This window comes from Macaca thibetana, chromosome 5, assembly GCF_024542745.1.
Source record: "Macaca thibetana thibetana isolate TM-01 chromosome 5, ASM2454274v1, whole genome shotgun sequence".
Lineage (NCBI taxonomy): Eukaryota > Metazoa > Chordata > Mammalia > Primates > Cercopithecidae > Macaca > Macaca thibetana.
Window position 1 is genome coordinate 181,441,466 of NC_065582.1, and position 24,014 is coordinate 181,465,479.

The 24,014-nt window shown below is 48.4% G+C and overlaps 2 protein-coding genes across 11 annotated transcripts in view; one reads left to right on the top strand and one right to left on the bottom strand.

Annotated features, from left to right (window-relative positions):
- ACOX3 (acyl-CoA oxidase 3, pristanoyl) overlaps window positions 1–12,110 on the bottom strand; it is a 76,193-nt gene extending 64,083 nt beyond the window's left edge. For 4 of the 5 annotated variants that reach the window (XM_050792112.1, XM_050792110.1, XM_050792111.1 and 1 more), the window contains exon 1: window positions 489–661. The gene's annotated coding sequence lies outside the window, so the exon portion shown is untranslated. Of the gene's footprint in view, window positions 1–488; window positions 662–11,392 lie in introns of those variants that run through there. The other variant, XM_050792113.1, reaches the window with a different exon arrangement.
- Window positions 12,111–12,145: 35 nt separating this feature from the next.
- TRMT44 (tRNA methyltransferase 44 homolog) overlaps window positions 12,146–24,014 on the top strand; it is a 62,162-nt gene continuing 50,293 nt past the window's right edge. For 4 of the 6 annotated variants that reach the window (XR_007725945.1, XR_007725946.1, XM_050792103.1 and 1 more), the window contains exons 1-5: window positions 12,152–12,810; window positions 15,886–16,000; window positions 19,299–19,518; window positions 21,889–21,957; window positions 22,751–22,858. Coding sequence is in view for 4 of the 6 variants with exons in the window: in XM_050792103.1 (XP_050648060.1) it covers window positions 12,192–12,810; window positions 15,886–16,000; window positions 19,299–19,518; window positions 21,889–21,957; window positions 22,751–22,858 (1,131 nt within the window). In the remaining 2 variants the exon portion in view is untranslated. Of the gene's footprint in view, window positions 12,811–15,885; window positions 16,001–19,298; window positions 19,519–21,888; window positions 21,958–22,750; window positions 22,859–24,014 lie in introns of those variants that run through there. The other 2 variants (XM_050792105.1, XM_050792107.1) reach the window with 2 other exon arrangements.

Genomic DNA, 24,014 nt, shown 5'->3' on the forward strand with positions numbered 1-24,014 from the left:
ATAACTATGCCTGGATAGTGCCCAGCGTCTAGACAGGGTCTACTGTGTGGGCTGCTACATTCCAAATACGGTGAGGTCTGGCTAGTGCCCAGGGTCTACTGTCTGGGCTGCTGCATTCCAAATACAGTGACGCCTGCCTAGTGCCCAGGGTCTACCATCTAGGCTGCTGTCATTCATATGAGAGGCTCCGAGCAGCTTCTGGCATGGAAGTGGGGGCTTCAAGATCACTATTCTGGCAACAGCCTCCACCACTCTTCTCCCTGTGGTGCGGATCACTCTCCCTTTCCTGAACAGCTGCCCAGTTCAATGTGCAAAGCCCTCCGAACGCCCAGCATGTGGGCCACCTGCACTCCCGGCCCCTGCTCTGTGTAACCCTGGCCCCGCCACCCGCCAATCCGCACAGCTCCCACGCCCCAGGGCCTGGCATGTGCGGTGCCCCCTCTCCCGACCCGCCGCGACCGCGCCCCGGGGGCTAACGCAGCCTCTACCTTCGGGCTCGCCAGTCCCCGCTGCTTTGCACGGTCCAACTCACGCAATAGGCGCTCAGGGGATGCCTGTCGGGCCGCGACCAACCCGGCAAGATGAGGACTAGCTGCCCGCGCAGCGCTGCTGTCTCCAGCCTGGCCCCACTGCTGTCCCGCAGTGCCTCTCGGCCTCCGTCCGTCCCATGGGCGGGACCGGGGACGCGGGCGCCCTGACGTCATCGTGCCGCGCCACCTTCGTCGCCCGGGAAACGTGGACGCCGCTGCCACCCGGGCAGGGCCGGGAACCAGGAAGCTTCGCCTAGGCGCTCCGGGCACTCTTGGTTTCTCCGCCTTTAGGCAACCCCTGGCTGACCGACTCTGGCGAGTCGCTGCCCTCTCGGAGCGCCGTAGTTCTGAGATGCAGTTCACACCCCGGCCCTTCCTGGGGCCCACTCCAAGGCTACTGGATCAGGACCCCCAGTCTGGGGCACGGCATTTTCAAATTAATCAACAGGCACTACGTGATGGCTCACACCTGTAATCCCAGCGCTTTTGGAGGCCGAAGCGGGAGGATCGCTTGAGGCCAGGAGTTTGAGACCAGCCTGGGCAACATAGCAAGATCCGGCATGCCCAAGGGCTTGCTGAAGTTTGAGAACCGTGGTTCTACAGAGTTCCTCAGAGAGCCACTAGTGGAAGTGGGCCCTCGTTGACCAGAGCAGTAACCAGCTCAATCACCCACCCTTTACTTGTTTTTCTTTGTCTCACACTTTCCACTTCCTCACTCATGCACTCTGAGATCAGCTCCATATTCAATTACCTGCAGCCAAATCCTTGTCTCAACGTCTGTTTGGGGAGATCCAAACTAAGACACACACACACCTCCTATGAAATTTACAAAGACAGAATCAACTAGACTTAGTAACTCGCCATTTAAGAACAAGGAAAAGCCAGGCGTTGTGCGCCATGGCTCTCTCATCTGCAGTCCCAACTACTTGTGAGGCTGAGGCGGGAGAATCACTTGAGCCCAGGAGTTTGAGTCTAGCCTGGGCAACATAGTGAAACTCTGTGTTTAAAACAAAACAAAACAAAACACACAAAAAAAGTGAAAAAAGCACAACAAGGAAAAATAAATCCAAAGGTTTGCATTTACAGGGAACTAAAAGATGGGCAGCGCAGCTCAGTTATGGGGAGGAGAAAGATAAGTACAATTTTAAATGTGTGTCAAGTTTAAGATGTTGGCAGGACATCTGGGTGGGGATACTCAGCTCATGTTTGGAAATTGTCTACTTCTGTTCTACTCTGAAATACCTTCACCTTGATTCCATGGCAACATTTTTCTTCAGTTATTACTCTTATTTAAAACAGAACTATAATTATAATTATGGGTATCAGTGGGAGCATCCGATTGCAAAAGCAGGAGGAAGGGACTGAACGATCATTTCAGGCCTGGCAGGTACCCTGCTAAGCAGTCAGAAGTGATCCTTAATCCAGACCAGCCTTCCCAGCCAGGGCTCTGTTGTGTTGTTGCAAAGGTCCCTGAATCCTCAGGAGCAACTAGGATTGCCTGAAGACAAAGACATCATGGTCTAATAAAAATACACGCCACTGTTTTTCAAATGTTTGGAGATACTGTTGAGAGTAATAAAATAACCATTTATTGCAGAACTCACACCTCCTGTAGGTCACAATTTCTGCCAAAATTACAACTACTAATAAATTGGGTTCACGTGTGATACTAACATTAGAAAAACATCTTCCGGCTGGGCGTGGTGGCGCACACCTGTAATCCTAGCACTTTGGGAGGCCAAGGTGGGCAGATCACTTGAGGTCAGGAGTTTAAGACCAGCCTGGCCAACATGGTGAAACCCTATCTCTACTAAAAATACAAAAATTAGCTGGGCATGGTGGCGGGTGCCTGTAATCCCAGCTACTTGGGAGGCTGAGGCAGCAGAATCGCTTGAACCCAGGAGGTGGAGGTTGTAGTGAGCCAAGATAGCACCATTGCACTCCAGCCTGGGAGACAAGAGTGAAACTCGATCTCAAAAAATAAAAATATCTTCCCACTGGGAAACGATTTGGGTCCACTGCAGGAGTGAGAGGGAGAGGGAAGCCATTTCTAGGTAGACACTGGAAGGCAGGCTAAAGGGGAAGAGCTCAGGGCATCTGGTGGCCAGTACAGGTAAGAGACAAGGGCCTGAGATAAGGCCATATTGGTGGAGTCGGAGGCTGGAGAGGGAGCTGAGTGACTTTATGTTATTGGTTTTATTTAAGTTAGGGCATCATCACAAAATGACATGGAGAAAACAAAGCACAGGTTTCCGGCCTCGGTCAGGTCCTCAGGCTCCCCTCCCTTCTCTGCTTCTCCCTTTTCATCCTCCTCTTCTCACACTTGTCTGCCTCTACCCTCTGGCTTGTCAGGGCTGGCCTGTGGCACTCTTCACTCTCTCCATTTAGTTTCCCAGATTGACGTCTGCAGGTAAGACTGTAGTTCTCAGCTTCGACCATGGCTTCACCTTGGGGCCACCTTCTGGTGTTTGCCTGCTCACCCTGTAGCACTCCTGTGCTCCTCTCCTGGGCCTGAGGACACTGCTGACCTGCATCTGACAGGGAACACGGGCCTCTCTGTGAGTCAGTGTGGTAGGGAGGTAGGAAGAGAGGAAGGGGTCATGCTATGCTCGGTTGTATTGCTGGGACCTGGGTGGATGGAGAAGCCACTGGGACTGGCACGAAGGGAGCAACTTTGGGGAAAAAAATAGGGGAATTTGCCTTTCTTTATACATGTTTGTTAGCTATTTCTGGGTGAAACGGCCAGGAGCTGCACATGGACCCCTAGTGTGAACAGCAGGGATAGGATGAGTGTCATCAGTAACTCAGTGGACAACGACCCATGGGAGAACTGCCATAGGGCCCCACCCACCCCCTCTCTTATTTATCTTGACTTCTGTCCCACTCTGCTCCCTTCGGCACACCCATTCCCTGCTCAGTTTTAGACCTTGGTGCTATTGACTGTCATTGGCCATTGTGGTTATTTGCACGCATGGTTAAAACTAAAGTTGCCTCCCACCCTCTGGTCATTTGTCTGCCTTTATCCCTTCTGTCTTTCCCACCACCACCTCCCTGGCTGGTTCCACATTCCCAAAAGAGTGGCTGGAAGAAGTCACCAGGTCCTTGGGAAGGGAATGGGTTGTGATGATTCAACACCAAGAATGACCCCTCACAGCTCAGCCATGGTCACCACCACCCAGCAGCCACCTCACTTCCCCTAGTCATACCACATTAAGTGGTAGGCAGCTGAGAATGGTGTGGGGAAAGAGTTGTGGAACATAAATGTGGTTTTGTAAAAGATGCACATACAAACGGCTGTCCCTACGGCAAATGTTACCAGCATAAGCCAATGAAATTTTTTGTTTTTCGAGATGGAGTCTTGCTCTGTTGCCCAGACTGGAGTGCAGTGGTGCCATCTTGGCTCACTGCAAGTTCCGCCTCCTGGGTTCACGCCATTCTCCTGCCTCAGCCTCCCGAGTAGCTGAGATGACAGGCATCCACCACCACGCCTGGCTAATTTTTTGTATTTTTAGTACAGACGGCATTTCACCGTGTTAGCCAGGATAGTCTTGATCTCCTGACCTCGTGATCCACCCACCTCGGCCTCCCAAAGTGCTGGGATTACAGGTGTGAGCCACCCTGCCTGGCCTGAATTTTTTTTAATTACAAACTCAACATATTCAATTTAAAGGGTTTCTATGCTGTTAAGGTCTTGGCATCAGGTGAGTTCTGGCTGAGGCCCTGGAAGGTAATGGGGGCTGCTGTGAAGCGACTGGAGCCGTCATTCTGATCAGCACACCAGAGCTGCCACACAGGGCGCTCAGAGCAGCCAGGGCCTTCCAGCTGGAGCCTTCACTGCTGCTTCTCGAGTTCCAGTCAGCTTCCAGCACTTACACGCTGACGACTCAGAATGGAGAGGCTTTAGCGGTCCCATGTGAATGTCTCTAGTGCTGTATTGTTCAACAGTAGCCCCTAGCCTCATGTGGCTATCAGTTAAATAAATTCAATTTCCCATAAATCTAATTTAATCAGTTGCCTAGTTGCACTAGCTGCACTCAAGTGCGGGTCAGTAGCCAAAAGTAACTACTTTATTGGACAGTGCAGACATAGAACATTGCCATTATCACAGAAAGTCCTATAGGACAGTGCTATGTAGACACCATTTCCAGCACCAGGCAGTGGGTCCTTGGCCTAAGCCTGGGTATCTACAGCTTTCTCCCTGCTCCCTATACCCAGCAGCCTCTGGCTAGGGCCTGCTTCCCCACAGGGAAACAGTTGAGATAGTACTGCCGTCTGCACCCTTCTCCTGACACACTCCCTCATCTCCGTCACTGTTTTATTCAGCAATCATTCACTATGAGGTCCTACTGGATTAGGGTTGGCCCTAATCCAATATGAACGTTGCCCTTATTAGAAGAAGAAAAGAGATTCGGAGAAACAAGAACACCACGTAACCACGGAGGCAGAGATTGAAGCGCTGGAGGCATAGGTCAAGGAATGCCAATGATTGCTGGCAACCACCGCAAACTAGGAGAGACGAATGGATTCTCAGAGCCTTTAGAACTATGAGAGAATAAATGAGTGTTGTTTTAAGCCACCAAACTGCCCTGGAAAACTAAGACAGCATAAAAATCCATTACTGTATGTGATCAAACACTGAATGGGCTAGGGTGAGCAGGTGTGTCTGCAAGGATATATCTCATTTGCCTTTTACTTAATTCTACCGACATTTGGTCTGTGCTTTTCTCTCTAATAAAACACATGATTTGAATTATTTTTTCACTCATCTGACTCTGACAGAGATCCTTTAGGGAATGGCAAAATCCCAATGGAGGGATTAATGTACAAAAATAATTAAGAATATTAGAGGTTTTTGGATTTCGCTAGAGATTCTGCAGACCAGCTGCTGATGATGTTGGACTAAATTGGCAGTATCCAACCTTCTTTGTTCCTCCTGGGGACACGTAGTAAGGAAGGAGACCTCTACTACTCTTGCTGCCCTCCTCCCCTCACACCTTGCCTAGTTCACAAGACAGGAGGAAAGAGAGAAAGCAGTAAGTTAGAAAGAAACAAAAGTAAGATAAATAGCCAGACAACCTTGGCACCACCACCCGGCCCTAGGAGTTAAAAAAAGAATAACATCAAACCCTGACCTAAACTATTTGTGTTATCTGTAAATTCCAGACACTGTATGAAAAAGCATTGCAAAACTCTCTGTTCTGTTAGCTGATGCATGTAGCCCCCAGTCACGTTTCCCACGCTTGCTTGATTTATCACAACCCTTTCACGTGAACCCCTTAAAGTTGCCTTTAAAAAGGCCAAGAATTTCTTTTTCAGGGAGCTTGGCTCTTAAGCCACAAGTCTGCCAATGCTCCCGGCCGAATAAATCTCTTCCTTCTTTAATCCAGTGTCTGAGGAGTTTTGTCTGCTGCTCGTCCTGCTATAATTCTTGGTTCCCTGACTGGGAAGCGAGGTGATTAACGGATGTTCAAGGCAGCCCCTTAAGCAGCTTATGCCTGCCCTGTAGAGCATCCCTGTGGGGGACTCTGGCCAGTTTGAGCGATGCAGATCCTGAGAGTGCTGTCGGGTAGGCATTTGCCCCAGTGGAACGCCTCGTCACAGCAGTGCATGGCAGGCCCCGGCAAAGGATCAACACAGTGGCTGAACACTGGGAAGGAACTGGCACTTTCCTAAGTCTGGATATCTGAAACTTGGTAAGACTGGTCTCTGGAACTTGCCCACTCCATTTGAGTGGAAGCATGGCCTGATCACCCACGGCATTCCTGTACCGGCACTTCGGTTTTTGTTTCTGACTTGACTTGAATTGTTTGATAAACAGGCGTGCCTTTATTGGCACTTTGGTTTTGGTTCTGATTTTGACTTGGTTTAAATTGCTTGACGAATGCCTTTAATGACACTTTGGTTTTAGTTTTGATTTTGATTTAGTGTGAATTACACGAGTGAGTAACCTTTTACCCTTTCCTTCTTGTAGTGTGAATGTTGTTTTGTCTCGAGAGAAAAATAGGTCCAACACAAAGTAAGCCCACTCCGCTAGAAACTGTGTTAAAAAAAAATTTCGAGAAGAAAAATAAAAGGAAAGTCATTAAATCACCAAAACTTACTCTATTAAAATGCATGTTACAGAACCTTAAGAAAGGTTTTGCAGAGGATTACAAAGTTAACCCCCCAGAGGTTAAGAACTCTGTGTGAATTAGAATTGTCCTCTTTTGGTGTTGGATGGCCCACCGAAGGAACTATAGACAGGGAACAACTGGCCATGTATTTAAGGTGGTGACAGGGGTTGGAGGACAGCCAGTGTACCTAGATCAATTCCTTTATATTGATTCGTGGTTAAATATAATATAGACAAAAATCGGCATAAATTTAGCCCTGTTTAACAGCTTATTGCAAAAAAGCTAAAAGTGAAAGTAAGAGCAGCTTCGCCAGCAGACACAGAGTTAAACAAGGGAGTCCTAGAAACAGCAAGAGAAGCCAGTTTTGCAGGAGCCACCAGAGATAACAGAAATTCTTTCTCCATATGTCCCAGCTTACCCTCCTTTAGCAAGGCCAACAGCCCCCCAAGAAATGAGATGCAGGAGCTAATACGCCCCAGGTTTCACCTAGAAGGGGAGGATCGGAGTCTCGAGAGGCCAAGTAAGGAAGTCAAGATAGTCAAGTGGACAAGTGGACCCTCTCAGATCTGGTCTTGCTCGAGCTATGCAGATGCCTCTCAGGGAGACGCAGGGACCTGTCTATTATAATGACCAAGCCCACATCGGGGGGTGGGGTGGCAGACTTTCATCTCTCAGCCCTTTTCAACCATTGATCTACTAAACTGGAAACACCCTGAACCCACCACCTTGCTCCCGGCAGCTAGAGCCCCGTCGAGCGTGACTGTGTAGAGGTGTTGGACTCAGGCAGACCTGACCTCCGGGACCAGCCCTGGGCATCGGTAGACAGCTTCAGCAGCCCACAAGGACAGAGACGTGCAGGATACGTGGTGATAACCCTGGACACTGTCGTTAAGCTGAGTTCATTGCTTTAATTCGGGCCTTAGAACTCAGTGAAGGTAAGACTAAACATTTACACTGACTCTCGGTATGCCTGTTTCACCCTCCAAGTGCATGGAGAATTATATATATATAAAAAGGGCCTGTTAAACTCTAGGAAAAGGGGGGAAAAAGACCCAGAGAATGCAACTCAGCCTCAGCGTTTGCAGCGGTACCAAGAGGCACTTCTGCAGAGGCTACGAGTTGGTAGAAAAAAGCAATTAATATAAAAAAGATTTCAGAAGCGCTTCAAGGAGCTGACAAGAACCTAAGTCAGTTTTATAAGAGACTCTGTAAAGCATTCTGGCTTTACAACCCATTTAACCCTGAGGCTGGTGGCTCACGCCTATAATCCCAGCATTTTGGGAGGCCGAGGCAGGCAGATCACAAGGTCAGGAGATTGAGACCATCCTGGCTAACACGGTGAGACCCCGTTTCTACTAACAAAACACACAAAAATTAGCCAGGCGTGGTGGCAGGTGCCTGTAGTTCTAGCTACTCGGGAGGCTGAGGCAGGAGAATGACATGAACCTGGGAGGTAGAGCTTGCAGTGAGCCGAGATTGTGCCACTGCACTCCAGCCTGGGCAACAGAGCGAGACTCTGTCTCAAAATAAAATAAAATAAAATAAAATAAAATAAAATAAAATAAAATAAAAATCAGCATATAGTGAATACTTCATTTGCAAAGAAAGCCCAGCGTAACATCAAGCAGAAGCTGCAGGCATGAATATCACCCAGTCTATAAAACTGGCCACCAAGGTGTATATTAACTGTGACCAAGGAACAAAACAGGAAAGAGCAAAAGCAACAAGCGTGGCAGGTAGGCACGCCAAAGGTTAAATCCCTCTCCCCAGCCCAGCGCTATCTAGAAAAAAAGAGGAGGCTAGAGACCAGCGCCAAGAGAAGAGCAAAACAAAAAGACTAAAACTAAGTGTAAAAAAGAGAATCAGAAGAAAACAGGGAGACAGACAGCAGTGCCCATGCCATTGCCCAGCCCTGCCAGTTGGCCATAGGAGCAGGAGAACTTAGGAAGGAAAAAGAAAAAGACTTCAGAAAAAAAGCCAATCTGTTAGCAACAGCTCTTATAAAAAGAGATTAGCAATGTGAGAGGACGTGGACGCAGATGTAGACGTTAGGCAAGGATTCAAGAGCCAGACAAAGCTAGAGAGAAAATAATGTGCGAGATGCAAAAAGAAGGGACACTAGAAGGGTGACTGTTCAGAAGGCAATAAAGGAAAGAGCCAAGGCTGCAAGACAAAGAGGCCATCAGCCAAGGACTGCTGCACCTTGGAGGAACCAAATACTGATCTGATCAGGCTGGCAGGAGCTAAAGAATGTAAAGACTAGGGCAGACTAGGCACCTTCTCATTAGGTTCCCAGGAGGCCCTGGTCACATTAGAAGTTAAAAGCAGCAGGATTCTGCCACATCTGGATTCTAATTTCTCACTGATGGCTAAGCCACTAGATAGAGTCACAAAGGGAGGGAAGAAAAAGAACCCCTCCTCTAAGAAACTTAAACAGGAGAAAGAGCCATTCCTTGTGAAAACTTGCTTACAGACTTCACAGAACTGCCCCGTGCTGGAGGCTATTGCTACATCAGGGTAAGTTAAAGTTTTCCCCACCAGGACAGAAAAAGTACAAGAAGTGACTAAAGTACTGTTAAAAGACATTATCCCCAGGTTTAGACTGCTTCTAACTTTAAAGTCAGACAACAGGCCAGCCTTTGTACCAGAAATAGTGCAAGATTTAACAAGACTGTTAAAAATAAAATGGAAGTTACACACAGCCTATTGGAAGCAAAGTTCACGAAAAGGTGGAACATACGAACTGGATGCTCGAGCAGCTACTGGAAAAATATTGCCAGGAAATTCATTTAAGATAAAATCAGGATTTTGCCTATGATCCTCCTCCGAGTCAGATGCACCCCCACCAAACAAACTAGGTATTTGCCCTATAAGATTTTTTTCGGTCGGCCACCCCCAAATCATAGGTCAAATTAAAGGTGACCTCCAAGAACTAAAGGAATTAAACTTAAGAAAGCAAATGCAGGCCGGGCGTGGTGGCTCAAGCCTGTAATCCCAGCACTTTGGGAGGCCGAGACGGGTGGATCACAAGGTCAGGAGATCGAGACCATCCTGGCTAACCCGGTGAAACCCCATCTCTACTAAAAAATACAAAAAACTAGCCGGGAGAGGTGGCGGGCGCCTGTAGTCCCAGCTACTCGGGAAGCTGAGGCAGGAGAATGGCGTAAACCCGGGAGGCGGAGCTTGCAGTGAGCTGAGATCTGGCCACTGCATTCCAGCCTGGGCAACACAGCGAGACTCCGTCTCAAAAAAAAAAAAAAAAGAAAGAAAGCAAATGCAGACTTTAGAAATAGCCATTCAAAGTGTTTATAATTAGATACATAAAAATGCCTATAAGCCTGACACCCCTTTAAATCTAGTGACTCTGTTTAAGTTAGAGAGTAAAATCTAATTTTTCTAGGACCCATATAGGATGGGCCCTATACTGTAATCTTGTCCACTCCCACTGCTGTTAAAGTTGCAGGTGTTGTGTCTTAGATCCATCACAGTCAGTTAACACTGGCAGGTTAGGACAAGTAGACCAGCCAGCAGGATGCAGATCATCCAACCTGGCTGATCCTGAGACGAGACCAAGCTGCTGCTGGGACGACAGCCCTGCTCTGATCACTCCGGAGGCTGACTAGTCTACACACGGCTGAAGCTTGAGGAAACAACAAGCCTAGCTCTAGTCACACACCAGCAGCTGACTAGTCTGTGCTCGGCCGAAGCTTGAGGACTCATCGAGCAAGTAACTGTAGTTAAAAATCTTAAGACTAATAGTTTTCCTGTAATACTGTTTTCCTATTGTTCTGTCACTGCATTCAACCTTTTTCCCAGGTAAGGACCTCTTTCGTCCTTGCTGCATATAAATATGCTGTACATTGTTTTGTTGTTGTTACCCCCCATAACCATGCTACAAGAAACACCTATATAAGGTGTCCCCACTGTACACATACTAGTCAGGAAACCCAGACCCGTCCAGCCCAGCAACAATTCCAAGTCTTTAAATTAGTCTTTAAACATATAAACCAGAAGTTACCAGAGCCTCCTCCTTTAGCAAAAAAAATGATAATAAAAAAAATAAATAAATAAAACCTATTTGCTCAGCTGGCTGAAAACATTGCCGGCAGCCTAGACGTTTCTTCATGTTATGTTCATAAAAAGGCTAATATGAGAGACCAATGGCCTTGAGAAGCAAAAGAGTTAATGCCTCAAGATAACTTTAACTCTTTCCCTAAGTAGACGCCAAGTTCAAGCATCTGGCTCTTAAAAACTTCTATTATTAAGAAATACTGTGTTGCTCGCTAGGGAAAAAGCTTTTAAGACCCAGTAAAAGAAGTAACCTGCTTAGGAAATGACAAAGTTGGCACATGTGCCTGTACAGGTTTAACACAGGTTTGATCCTAGGTCTTTATTTAGAAAATAGTTTCCAGCTATAAGAGAATTTAAAACCCTCATTGTAAGTGTATTACATAAAACACTATCACTCTGTCTCTCAAAGAGACTCAGAAAGTAAAAATAAAAGTGAGAACTCCCACTAATTAGTGAAATTCTCAAAGAGGGGGGATAAGAAAGGAGACCACTACTACTCCTGCTGCCCTCCTCCCTTCACACCTTGCCTAGTTCACGAGACAGGAGGAAAGAGAGAAAGCAAAAAGTTAGAAAGAAGCAAAAGTAAGATAGTCAGACAACCTTGGCACCACCAGCCGGCCCTAGGAGTTAAAAAAAATAATAATAACATCAACCCCTGACCTAAACTACTTGTGTTACCTGTAAATTCCAGACATTGTATGAAAAAGCACTGCAAAACTTTCTGTTGTTAGCTGATGCATGTAGCCCCCAGTCATGTTTCCCACGCTTGCTTGATTTATCACGACCCTTTCACGTGGACCCCTTAAAGTTGTAAGCCCTTAAAAAGGCCAAGAATTTCTTTTTGGGGAAGCTTGGCTCTTAAGTCGCAAGTCCGCCGACGCTCCCGGAATAAACCTCTTCCTTCTTTAATCTGCTGTCTAAGGAGTTTTGTCTGCGCTTCTCCTGCTACAGTAGGTGACAGATGACCTTCATCCCTCATAGGACAACGTTACATCATTCTTATGAAACAGCCATGGCTGCGCTTAGATTTAGGAAGGCACTGACTGTAACGCTGGCACTAAGAGCAAACCAGAACCCAAGTGGAGAAAAGTGAGCTTTCATAAGAGGATTCATCTTCAACGCTCACAAACTTAGGCTCCCTGACTTTTATCGATAATCAGTACTGAGAACAATGCGTTCCAGACCCGCTGGCTGGCTGACGTTTGATTCTGTAACTATACCACTTCCAGAATTCTCTCAAAACTCAGCTCAGATCATATTACTATCAGGCAGCAATGCCCCTTGGATGGATCCACAGCGAATAAAACAAAGGTCAAATTCCTCATCCACACATTCCACAGTCCACAGGAAAGGAGCTCCAGCCGTGCCATTCTCATTTCAGGTCCCAGCACCCCGCCTCCATGACGTCAACGGGCCGCGCCACCGGGCTGCGTCATCTCGGCGCGCCGCTTCCAGGGCTGTACACCTACCGGCTGCCATGGCGGAGGTGGGCCGAGCAGGCATCAGCGACCCAGGGGCGCTGCTCCCCCGGGGGTTCTGGGCTGCGGTGGAGGTGTGGCTGGAGAGGCCGCAGGTGGCCAACAAACGGCTTTGCGGTGCCCGCCTAGAGGCCCGCTGGAGCGCTGCCCTGCCCTGCGCCGAGGCCCGCGGCCCAGGGACGAGCGCAGGCTCGGAGCAGAAGGAGCGGGGTCCGGTTCCCGGCCAGGGTTCGCCCGGAGGGGACACGGGTCCCAGGCTGCGATCAGAACCCAAGCAGGGCATGGCATGTTGCGAACTTGAGGAGGCCCAGGGCCAGTGCCAGCAAGAGGAGGCACAGAGGGAAGCCGCCTCGGCGGCCCTGAGGGACTCTGGGCACCCCGGTCATGCTGAAGGAGACGAGGGCGACTTCCCCGCCGCAGATCTGGATTCGCTCTGGGACGATTTCTCCCGAAGTCTCGCCCGTGGCAATTCGGAGATGCTGGCCTTCCTCACCTGCTCCGGGGCGGGATCGCAGCCAGAGGCGCAGCGTGAGCTCGACGTGGTTCTCAGAACCGTCATCCCGAAAACTAGCCCACATTGCCCCCTTACAGCTCCCAGGAGGGAAATAGTCGTGCAAGGTAAGAGTGTTTTGATAGTAGACGGATACGATTAGATAAAAAAAGCATTCACAGAACTTCAGGTCAATGGAAAGGTCCTAAGGGTACTTGTTATGCCAGTTGTTCTGCGATGTCCTAGGGAGTTTGTTAGGTGTTTGATAGTTTTTTGAGTGCGCGCATAGAAATGTGTGTCCTTAGTTCAGAAGATGGGATAATTGGTTGGGTTGGTGTCTGGAAGGCTTTAAAGAGACAGTGAAGGACTAACTGGATATTGCGTGATAACTAGGAGTTTAGCAGGTAAAGCTGTAGGTGTAAAAGTGTTGGGGACCAGCCTCAACACCATCTGCAGGGTACCCAAAGTCCGGTGGCGACGAAGGAATGAGACGAGACAGGTTAAGAGTGCATAAAGAGTGGGGGCCAGGGGGCCAATTGCAAAATGGAGGCTGCAAAAGACCCAAAGTTCTGGTCTCCACACTATTTATTGAGTACAGTCACTTAGATCTAAGAAGCGGACGTTCAGGGCGAAACGGTGAAAGGGAGGCAGTGCGTCATAGTAGTGGCGATTTAAATGAATCTTCTTTGTGCTCATACAGCATATCTTTAACTTATCGGAGAGCAATTAGTGGGAGCGGGGTTAACTAGGAGCCTGCATGTCTGGCCGCATTTCAGTGCTTCAAAGGAGTGTCTTTCTCCTTGAACACAGCGTTTGTAGATAAGACAGTAGGTCTCGCTCAGAGCATGGGAACGTCGTGGCAATCAGAAGGCTTTCCTCCTCAAAGGCCTCTTGTGGCTTTCCACAACTTATTGTCTCATATTTTTATGGCCAATTATACAGGCACCCCAAAAGCCTTTTCCCCAACATAAAGGGAGCTATTTATGCTGAGACAAGAAACTGAGAAAGAGCATAATTACTGGATGGATGGGAACCTACTAGTCCTCAGCGTTTGTTAAATCTCTCGCATTTGTTTTTACTGCCCGTGACCTTGACAGTTAGCCTCAGCCACTCTTACCTCAAACTTTATTCAGCAGTGCGTGTTTCCTATTGCCACTGTAACAAATTACTGCAAATTTATTGGTCAGTACAAAAAATTGATTGTTTCAGTTCTGTAGGTCAGGAATCCCTGTTGGCTCTGCTGGTTTCTCCGCTCCGGGTCTCTCTCACAAGGCCAAAATCAAACAGCCTGCCGGCTGGGCTCTTATTTGGAGGTTCTGGGAAGAAATCTGTGGCCAGGCTGGTCTTGAACTCCTCACCTCACATGATCCTCCCGTCTTGGCCTCCCAAAGTGGGGTTACAGGCGTGAACCACTGCGCCCGGCCATGATTGTACGTTTTTAAATAACGAAAATAGTGTAATTGGATTGTTTGTAACACAAAGGATAAATGTTTGAGGGGATGGAGGCCCTATTCTCCATGATGTGATTAGTTCACATTGCAGGCCTGGATCAAAACATCTCATGTACCCCATAAATATATGTATCTGCTATGTACCCACAAAAGTGAAAAATTTAAACATTTAAAAAATCGAAATTTGTCATTGTGTAGTGACAACAGTGACAGCAGATTTGGGGTTGCCACACTGGGTAGGGAGGGAGGGGATGCTGCTGGCATCTAGTGGGTAGGGCCAGGGGTTCTGGTAAACATCCTACAGTGCACAGCACAACTCCCAACAAGAAGGAGTTATCCAGCCACAAATGTTTGTCGCTGAGGCTGAGAAACCCTGATCCAGAGGATGGGGAAAATAATACTGGATGATAAAGATGTGAGTTTTATTTTACTTTACTTTTTGTATAAATAGGGTCTTAGTATGTTTCTTAGTCTGATCTCTAACTCCTGGTTTCAAGTGAGCCTCCCACCTTGGCCTTCCAAAGTGCTGGGACAACAGGCATGGGCCATCATGCCTAGTCCTCTTGCAGTTTTTAAATGAGATAATTAATGGAAAGAATGATGCATCGTGTCAGTCCTCTTCTCTCTGGTCTCATTCACAGTAAAAACTGTAGTTCTGTGAACTGCAAGGCCCTGTGTGACCTGGGTGGGCCCTGTTACCCTTTGATTTCACCTGCCACCACTTGTCACCTTGTCCACACCGCTCACCTCCATTCCCCATGCACCTGAGCACACGCCTGCCCCAGGGCCTCTGCAGTTGCTGCTCCTGCTCCTGTGTCTGGAACACTCTTCCTCTAGGTGCCCCATGGCACACTCCCTGACCTCCTTCGGCTCTCTGCTTAAATGTTACCTTATTAGGGAGGACTTCCCTGGCCACCCTGTATTCCATAGCAGTAGACTCTGGTTGTCGGAGTTTTCTCGGCCCCACACTGCTTGCTTTCCATCTGAATCCACTCAGCCCCTTCAGCCTCTGCTTCCCTTTGGCAGGTCTTGTTCTTTCATTTGCTGTGGAAGGTGAACCGCAGTTGTGCATACTTGGCCTGTGAAGTGTATATTCCTCTTTAACTGAGAGTTTGCCATTTTTTTTTAAATATCAAAGGTAAACACGATTGATTTTAGAGATAGAACTTTATACAACCAAACCTTAAGTATCCACACAAACTGACAGAATGCTGTACATTTAGCTAAGGAATATGCCACTCTGCTTATATTTTAATGGGAAGGTGACTGCGGAGTCCCTCCATGCAGCGAGGGCTCCACACAACACAAAGCCGTTGTTAGGAGGGCCTGGACTGATGTCCACTTTCCTGAACTGGCCTCTGATGGCTGAGCAGTGTTCTGTGCCTTGCTCACACTCAAAGATCGTGGTCAGGCTGTGGCAGACGTTCATCTAGGGCAGAGGTCCCCTGTTTTCTCTGATTGTAGCTCTCAAGTTCCAACAGAGTCCACGTTGGCTGGCTCTTCCCTCAGGTCCTGGCTCATGCGTCCCTCAACAGATACCTGTTGAGAAGGGCTGCCGTGTGCCTGGCACATTCTAGGCTCTGGGCTGTAGCAGTGAATGAAAGGCAACAGCTCCTCTCCTGGAGTGCCACTGTGGGTAGAGTGCTGGGCATTGAGAGCATCGTGCCTGACTCATCCCTATTTTTAATACTGCTTCTCATGAGACAGTAGTTAGGCAGTTGTAATTTGTCCTTCTTCTCTTTTTCTTTCCAGATGTCCTCAATGGAACTGTAACGTTTTTGCCTTTGGAAGAAGATGATGAGGGGAAGTTAAAGGTTAAGATGAGCAATGTATATCAAATTCAGCTCAGTCACAGCAAAGAAGAATGGTAAGAGCTGGATAGTGGACTCCTAGTTTTATGGTTTCCATTGAGGATTTCTTTAGGTAGCCAAAGGATTCTGGGTTGCCAGAGAGCTTAAGGTCCTGTCTCTGAGGTGGTTATGGTTTGTAGGAATGCAGTTGCTAGCTCGTGTGCCCATGCCATGTTGCTCTTCCTGTTGGTGCCTCGAGTCTGGGTGGTCACAGCCTGGCTGGGGTCTCTGATCTCTACCTTCCCTGTGGCTGTGATGTTCAGCAACCCTCAGTGTTAGCTCTGAAGTCAAATACACTCAAATTCCTTTATTGTTATTGTTGTTATTATTATTATTATTGAGACGGTCTTACACTGTTGCCCAGGCTGGAGTGCACTGGTGCCACCTTGTTTCACTGCAACCTCTACCTCCTGCATTCAAGTGATTCTTGTGCCTCAGTCTCCCGAGTAGCTGGGACTACAGGCACCCACCCCCACACCCAGCTGATTTTTGTATTTTCAGTAGAGAGGGGGTTTCGCCATGTTGGCCAGGCTGGTTTCAAACTCCTGACCTCAGGTGATCCACCTGCTTTGGCCTCCCAAAGTGCTGGGATTATAGGCATGAGCCACTATGCCCAGCCTATTTTGTTATTTTTTATGACTTAGTAATGGGGAATAGTTGATGCTTCCTTCTGTAGTAAGTATTCAGTGATACTTACTATAAAGCAACAGTTTAATAAGCACCCTTAATTCCATGTGGTATTTGGACCTGTACAGAAATTATGAAATTTAATTCATACTGCTTTTTGTTTTGTTTTGAGATGGAGTCTAGCTGTGTCGCTCAGGCTAGAGTGCAGTGGTGCGATCTCGGCTCACTGCAACCTCCGCCTCCCGGGTTCACGCCATTCTCCTGCCTCAGCCCACCGAGTAGCTGAGACTACAAGCGCCTGCCACCATGCCCAGCTAATTTTTTATATTTTTAGTAGAGACGGGGTTTCACCGTGTTAGCCAGGAAATGGTCTCGATCTCCTGACCTCATGATCCACCCACCTCGGCTTCCCAAAGTGCTGGGATTACAGGCGTGAGCCACCGCGCCTGGCCTTGATCGTTTGGTATTTTTAAAACAAAAAAGTCAGAGGAGGGGTGAATTCATTCATTACTCGTCAATTGATATTTTCCTGAGTGCGACATCCAACCTGTACTTTCTGAAACAGTCTTGGGGATAACGTCTGAGTAACTGGAATGAGTTTGCCCGGGGCTTCCTAGCAGGCAGAGGGGTGTGGCCAGAAGAGGGTGGGCTTCCCGCTAGCAGTGTGGTCTTGGGTATGTGCTCTACTTCCTGGCCCTCCGTCTGCTCACCTTGAAATGGGTTTAATCATTCCTGAGCCTCTGAGGAGGTGGCAGGGCTGGGCCTCACATGGACCTGTTGCAGCCTTTGCGCTTGAAAAGGGCACTCAGGTCCTGTAGCATGAAGCGCTTTGAGAACCATCCAGAGGTTGCCCCTAGTTGTCAGGGGATCCTGCCCTGAGGTCCCTTCCTGCCAGCATGCCCTTGTTGGAGAGTGGGGAGGGACAGTAGACACTAGGAGAAGCCAGGCTTACCTGTGCCAGGCACCTCCGTGCTCGGTGATGCTGAGCTGTGTGCCTGTTAGCCCGAAGGTGGTGCCTGTCTTGGGTGCGGTGGGCACCTGGCGCAGGGCGGGGTTGCAGGAGGTGCTCGGCATGTGCCTGCTGCATTGGAGTGACCTTCACTGCTCTTTGATGAGCTACCGAGGACATGGCTGCTGCCCCTGCCTTCCCAGGGTGGCATTTCTAGTCGTAGCCTCACCAGGCAACTGTTCCTCGCAGTCTCTGGGCACAGGCCACACTTGAGGGGCCAGCTGTGTTGCCTTCTGAGTTGAACACAAATGAGGGGCTCCACTGCTGATGTGTGTGCTTCCTCGCAGCTCGATGCGTTTTCAGCGACTTTTGTTACATGCTCAGCTTGTGCTGGGGCTGGGCACCCAGCGGGAAGCGAGTCTCCTGGGGCGGTGGAGAGTATCTGCTCCCATACCACGTGGTGCAGGGAGGAAAACAACCGAGCAGGACTGTGTCCGCTCATTAGAAGTGGCAGTGTGTGGCCGAGGTATGTGGGAAGACCTCTGAGAAGGGACATGGAAGAGAGGCGGATGAAGGAGGAGGCCATGTGGACCTCTGGGGGACCCTGGGGAAGAGCACGAGGCCCAGGGAAGAGCGAGGAGTGCCCCTTGGGCAGAGTGTGTCCGCAGCGTGCAGGGGCCACCAGAGTTAGCGTCAGGCCCAGCAGGAGCGCTTCTGACTGAGCGGGACGGACCTCACAGTCCCGAGGAAGGAATTGGGCCAGGGGAAAGGTTCAGACCCACTCTGGGGTCACTCTCTGGAGAATCTTCTGGAAGTGACTTGTGTCCCTCTGAGGCACTGTGGCGGCAGAAAACCTGGACACCACAGCGCTCACCAGACGGACCACAGGCCATTGTCCCTGCACCAGGGCCGTGCTGCTGCTGCGCCCTCAGCGCTCCTGTCAGGCCCTCCGGCTCTTCCCCGCTCACCCAGTGGCTGGGTCTGCTTGTTCTCAGGAATGTCCATTGAATGACGCTTTTATGGTAGCTTTCTCTCATCTGCCCAGCAAACTTAATGCCCTCCCCTTCCTTATGCTGCCCCAAATGCAGCCCTTGGGCAGTGTATTGTTATCTGGGTTCGTGTCTGTCCCACCAGTCCTCCCAAGGATTGTGAGCTTTTACTCATGTATTGAATGCATCCATGAACAGTGCCTGCCGTGGGTCAGCACTGCTGGGACCGGGGTGCGGAGCAGTGAGCTAGACAGACAGAAGCCCTGCCCTCGTGACCTTCTGATGGCAGAAGACATGTGAAAGGCAAAATAAGCCAGCAAAATGCACAGCGGCCTGTGGCTGAGCACTTCACTTTCTGGCAAGTAGCATTCAGTGAGCCAGTGTACTCATTTGAGTTGCACGTGTGAAAATGCGTAAAGAAATGTTAGGAAAATCCTCGGACGCTTAGACTCTGGCTCCTTGTGCATGAAGCAGCAGGCGAGAGTCCTTTATTTGTTCGGCTGCCTCAGGGGCTTCACGGGTGTGTAAGTATGTTCTTAACAAAGTTTGCAAGAAAAGAGGATTCTCTGTGCTTTTTACATGTTTTTCTCTATTAGATGAAAGTTCTATAACTAGTTCTAGTTCCTTTTATGTTTTTGGTAATATAATTATAGATGTCTTAGCTTCTGTTCTCTTCATTAGGTAGATAGATAATTTTAAAATAAGAATTAAACATATCTGTGCTTATTCATATTTCTCTTATTTTTAAAGGTTCATATCTGTTTTAATTTTCTGTCCAGAAAGATGGCATTCAGATGGAATTGTGTATCCCAAACCCACGTGGCTTGGAGAAGAGTTGCTGGCCAAGTTGGCCAAGTGGTCTGTAGAGAACAAGAAGAGTGACTTTAAAAGCACCCTTTCCCTTGTCTCCATTATGAAGTATAGCAAGGCTTACCAGGAACTTAAAGAGAAGTATAAGGAAATGGTTAAGGTAATTTTGGTGGAGAGTGTCTGTGATTTTTCCCCCTTCATGGTTTTGGGTTTTTTTGTTTCTGTTTTTGTTTTTTGGTGACAGAGTTTTGCTCTGTTGCCCAGAAAAAAAAGGGCCAGAGTGAAGTGGCATCATCTCGGCTCACTGCAGCCTCCGCCTCCCGGGTTCAAGAGATCCTCCTGCCTCAGCCTCTCGAGTAGCTGGGACGACAGGCACATGCCACCACACCTGGCTAATTTTTTGTATTTTTATTAGAGATGAGGCTTCACCATGTTGCCCAGACTGGTCTCGAACTCCTGAGCTCAGGCATTTCGCCCGTTTCGGCCTCCCAAAGTGCTAATGTTACAGGCATGAGCCACCGTGCCCCACTCCCCCTTAACTGAAATGAGGTAAAATAATCAAACTGCCAGGTAAAATTGTTTTTCCTGTTGCAGGCTGTACTCTGACGTACTTAGGGGTGCACACAACAAAAACATAGATACATAATGGAAAAGTATTGATCTTGTATATTATTTATTTTCAAGAGACCTAAAGGGAAATATTTAATTGAAAAGTAATGGAACCTTGAAAAAAAAATGGCTAAATTACCATAGTTGTTTGTATAAACCTAAAGATATTTTAAGAAAATATATGGGCCGGGCGCGGTGGCTCAAGCCTGTAATCCCAGCACTTTGGGAGGCCGAGACGGGCGGATCATGAGGTCAGGAGATCGAGACCATCCTGGCTGACACGGTGAAACCCCGTCTCTACTAAAAAATACAAAAAACTAGCCGGGCGAGGTGGCGGGCGCCTGTAGTCCCAGATACTCGGGAGGCTGAGGCAGGAGAATGGCGTGAACCTGGGATGTGGAGCTTGCAGTGAGCCGAGATCTGGCCACTGCACTCCAGCCTGGGCGGCAGAGCGAGACTCCGTCTCAAAAAAAAAAAAAAAAAAAAAAGAAAATATATGAAAAGTTAAAGTACAAAAGAGCAGTTCCCAAAAGGAGATACATTTCATGATAACATGCGCTTAAACTTTCTGAGACGTAAAAACAGCATAACAAGAAACATCTGTGTATGTATGCCCAGCTTAAGGCAGAAAGCAAGCATTGCTGGTAGAGTCAAAGCTACTTAATATTATTCCAAGTTCCCATCTTCCTCCCCCTCCAAGGAGTAACCACAATTTGTCATTTCCATGGTTTTCTGTTTGTTTGTGTTTTGTTTTTGAGACAGGATCTCACTCTGTCACCTAGGCTGGAGTACAGTGGTGCACCCCCTGCAGACTCAACCTCCCGGGCTCAAGCGATTCTCCCAGCTCAACTTCCCTGGTCGCTGGGACCACAGGCGCATGCTACCATGCCTGGCTAATTTTTTGTATTTTTTGTAGACACAAAGTTTTGCTATGTTTCCCAGGCTGGTCTCAAACTCCTGGGCTCAAGTGATCCGCCTGCTTTGGCCTCCCAAAGTGCTGGGATTACAGACATGAGCAACTGTGTCTGGCTTCCATGTATTTTTTTAATCAGTCACTTCTTGCTCTGTAGCAAAAGCACCCCAAAAGTCGCAGGCTTAAAGCTGTGACCTTTCATTATTGCTGAAGCACCTGTGGGTTGCAGGGGTTGGCTGACTGAGGCTGGGCTCCCTCCTACATCCTGGCCTTGTGGCCCTTTGCCATCTTGTTAGCTATTTAGTACCATCCAGAAGGTACTTTTTGTTTTTCCAGCTTTTGAAATTGTTTCTAGTGAGACGGTTCATCTGGATTGTCTAAGGCACTATGACTGGAAATATAAATTTCAACTTTTAACATTGGCCATTGGTTTTTCCTCTTTTGCCTAATGCCAGTTCTGAACATGACTACTTTTAATAATGAGAGCTCAGTTTTGCACAGCTAGTGCTTTACAGTTTTCAGAGCACCTTGATTATCCTGTGTGTTAGTTGAGGCATGGGCTTTATTCCTGTTTGACAGGTAGGGCGACAGCAGCCACTGATGGACCAGGGGCTGGAGCACTGGTCTCCTAGTCCGTGGCTCGCGGCTTTCCCTGCCCTAGTTTCACTCCCGCCCCTCGTTTCCTTGTTCATTGCCCTCATCTGCATGGCTGGTGAGCACCATGTAGCTGCGCGTTTCCTGTGTCCACTGTCTCAGCTCAGCGCCTTAGGTGCATTCTGTTGATTGTGAAATCTTGCTGTGGATTGTAGTGTTCTTGGCATGCCTTATTTCTTTATGGAAATCTTTTATTGTAAGAAAACTGTTGTGAATTCCTGCCTTTGAGCTTGTATTTTCTATTTTAATGCACGATTAGTCCAGTTTGATTTATGCTTTATAGGGATACTTAAGTATTGGGAAATGGTGGTGGAAAAACCGAACACTTTACATTTGCTCTTGAAACTGTTTTAGGTGTGGCCTGAAGTCACCGATCCTGAGAAGTTCGTGTATGAAGATGTGGCTATCGCGGCATACCTGCTGGTAAGGGTGTGCGCAACCGTAGCTTCTCTGGAGCGGGTGGAGGTTGCTACAGGCAGATGTTCCCAGTAGTGAAGGACATTTTCCGAATCCGTAACAGCCGGTGCTCACAGTTCTGCTGGCCAAGGTTGGTTACCGATGTAACGGTTTGACTTCATATGGTCTTTTGATGCGTCTAGAACAAGTTTGGGTTGAAACTTGACCTGCAGGCGGAACTGTATGTCCACACTCAGCAGTCATCGTGGAGGCGCCGTCTGGCACAGGGAAGCACTGAGGAGCACGTGTCTTCCAGCCCTGGCCGAGAACCTTCTGGCCCTTTCCTCAGCTGGCTCGCTAGCTGGCTACATTTGGACATGCCCTCTGATTTAATCATCTTGGTTTACTTATCTATAAGAATGTTTAGAGCAAGCTAGGCTGAGGCGGGCAGATCACTTGAGGTCAGGAGTCTGAGACCAGCCTGGCCAACATGGTGAAACCCCGTCTCTACTAAAAATACAAAAATCAGTTGGGCTTGGTGGCGTGTGCCCATAGTTCCAGCTACTGGGGAGGCTGAGGCAGGAGAATTGCTTGAACCCAGGAGGCGGAGGTTGCAGTGAGCCAAGATCACGTCATTACACTCTAGCCTGGGTGGCAAGAGCAAGACTCCATCTCAAAAAAAAAAAAAAAGAAGAATGTTTAATGTAGATAATTTCCAGTTTCCTTTCACTCAGAGTTTTCTTTGACCGGTTTGTGTCTGAATTATTCTTGTGTAGAGTGAATTACTACCTGACTTTGTTATGTCTTTCTCTTCACTTAGATTCTGTGGGAAGAAGAAAGGGCCGAGAGGGGACTAACTGCCAGGCAGTCCTTTGTGGACCTGGGATGTGGAAATGGCCTCCTGGTCCACATCCTGAACAGTGAGGGGGTAAGCCCGGCTCCCTCACCTTTTCTGGTAACTTGTCCAGAGTTTCCTCAGGTCAGGCACAGGGTTCATTGACATCTTTTTCTGCTGATACAGCCTGGATTTGGAGTTAGCCGGCTATCAGAGTAGGTAGGGACTTATAAATTTCTGTTAATTTGATAAACAGCTCGTAAAACAAAGGAAACGTGATAATCGAATTGGACCTAAGTGGAAGTCCCCAGGCCCCGGCGTGGACCTATAAAATGACAGGCTTTGAGTAGCGTGGATGTTTTTTTGCTGTCAGAAATTTCTTTTGAAACCCACCATCTCAAGGAGCTGGAGGGAGATAAAAAGCAAGGCAGGTTCTGCACTTTAGAAGCTTCAGGCCAGGCACGGGGCTCACGCCTGCAATCCCAGCACTTGGCTGAGGTGGGAGGATCACGTGAGCCCAGGAGTTTGAGACCAGCCTGGGCAGCATGATGAAACCCCGTCTCTGCAAAAAAATAAAAAGAAATAAGAGAAGCTTCAGTTCTGGCTCGGACGGCCAGTCATGTATACACAGACAACAGTATGGAACAGTGTGGTGCTGGGTTTTGCCCCATTTTCTGGATGTTCAGCTGATGGAGTGAAACCAGTCTTGGGCTGAGAGCGGCACCTGCCCAGGGAGCACTGTCAGTAGGGGTGGGTCAGCTCTCAGTGGCTTGTGCCTGGAGCTTCCTGCCAGCAACTCGTACCCCTCCCGGTGCGTCCAGCACACCAGGTGCCATTACCCCATGATACGATGGCAAGCTTAGCCACTTCCTGCTAGGGGCAACAGCTGGAACCTGCAGCCCAGTCTGGTGGTCCCAAGCTGATTTTCTTCCTGCTGTACTGTACAGTGCTGTACTGATGGGCTGCACATATTTGCCTACACCTCCAAGAGCCGGAAATGGTTATTACAATGCCCTTTTCAAGTGTGTTATTGAAGAATGAGTTTCTAATCATAATACCTGTAAGCTGGTTGTGGGGGTGGTAGCATATCAGGTGGCAGCTTGGAAGCTAGTACCTGGAGACAGCTGGGAGGTGTCTCATGCACCCCTCCTCTTCTGCAGGCTTGGAATAAATAAGTTTGCCCTGTGAGAGCCAGTGAGGGTGGCCAAGGTGCAAGAAGAGCAGGCAGCTGACCTTGACTAAGAGCAGA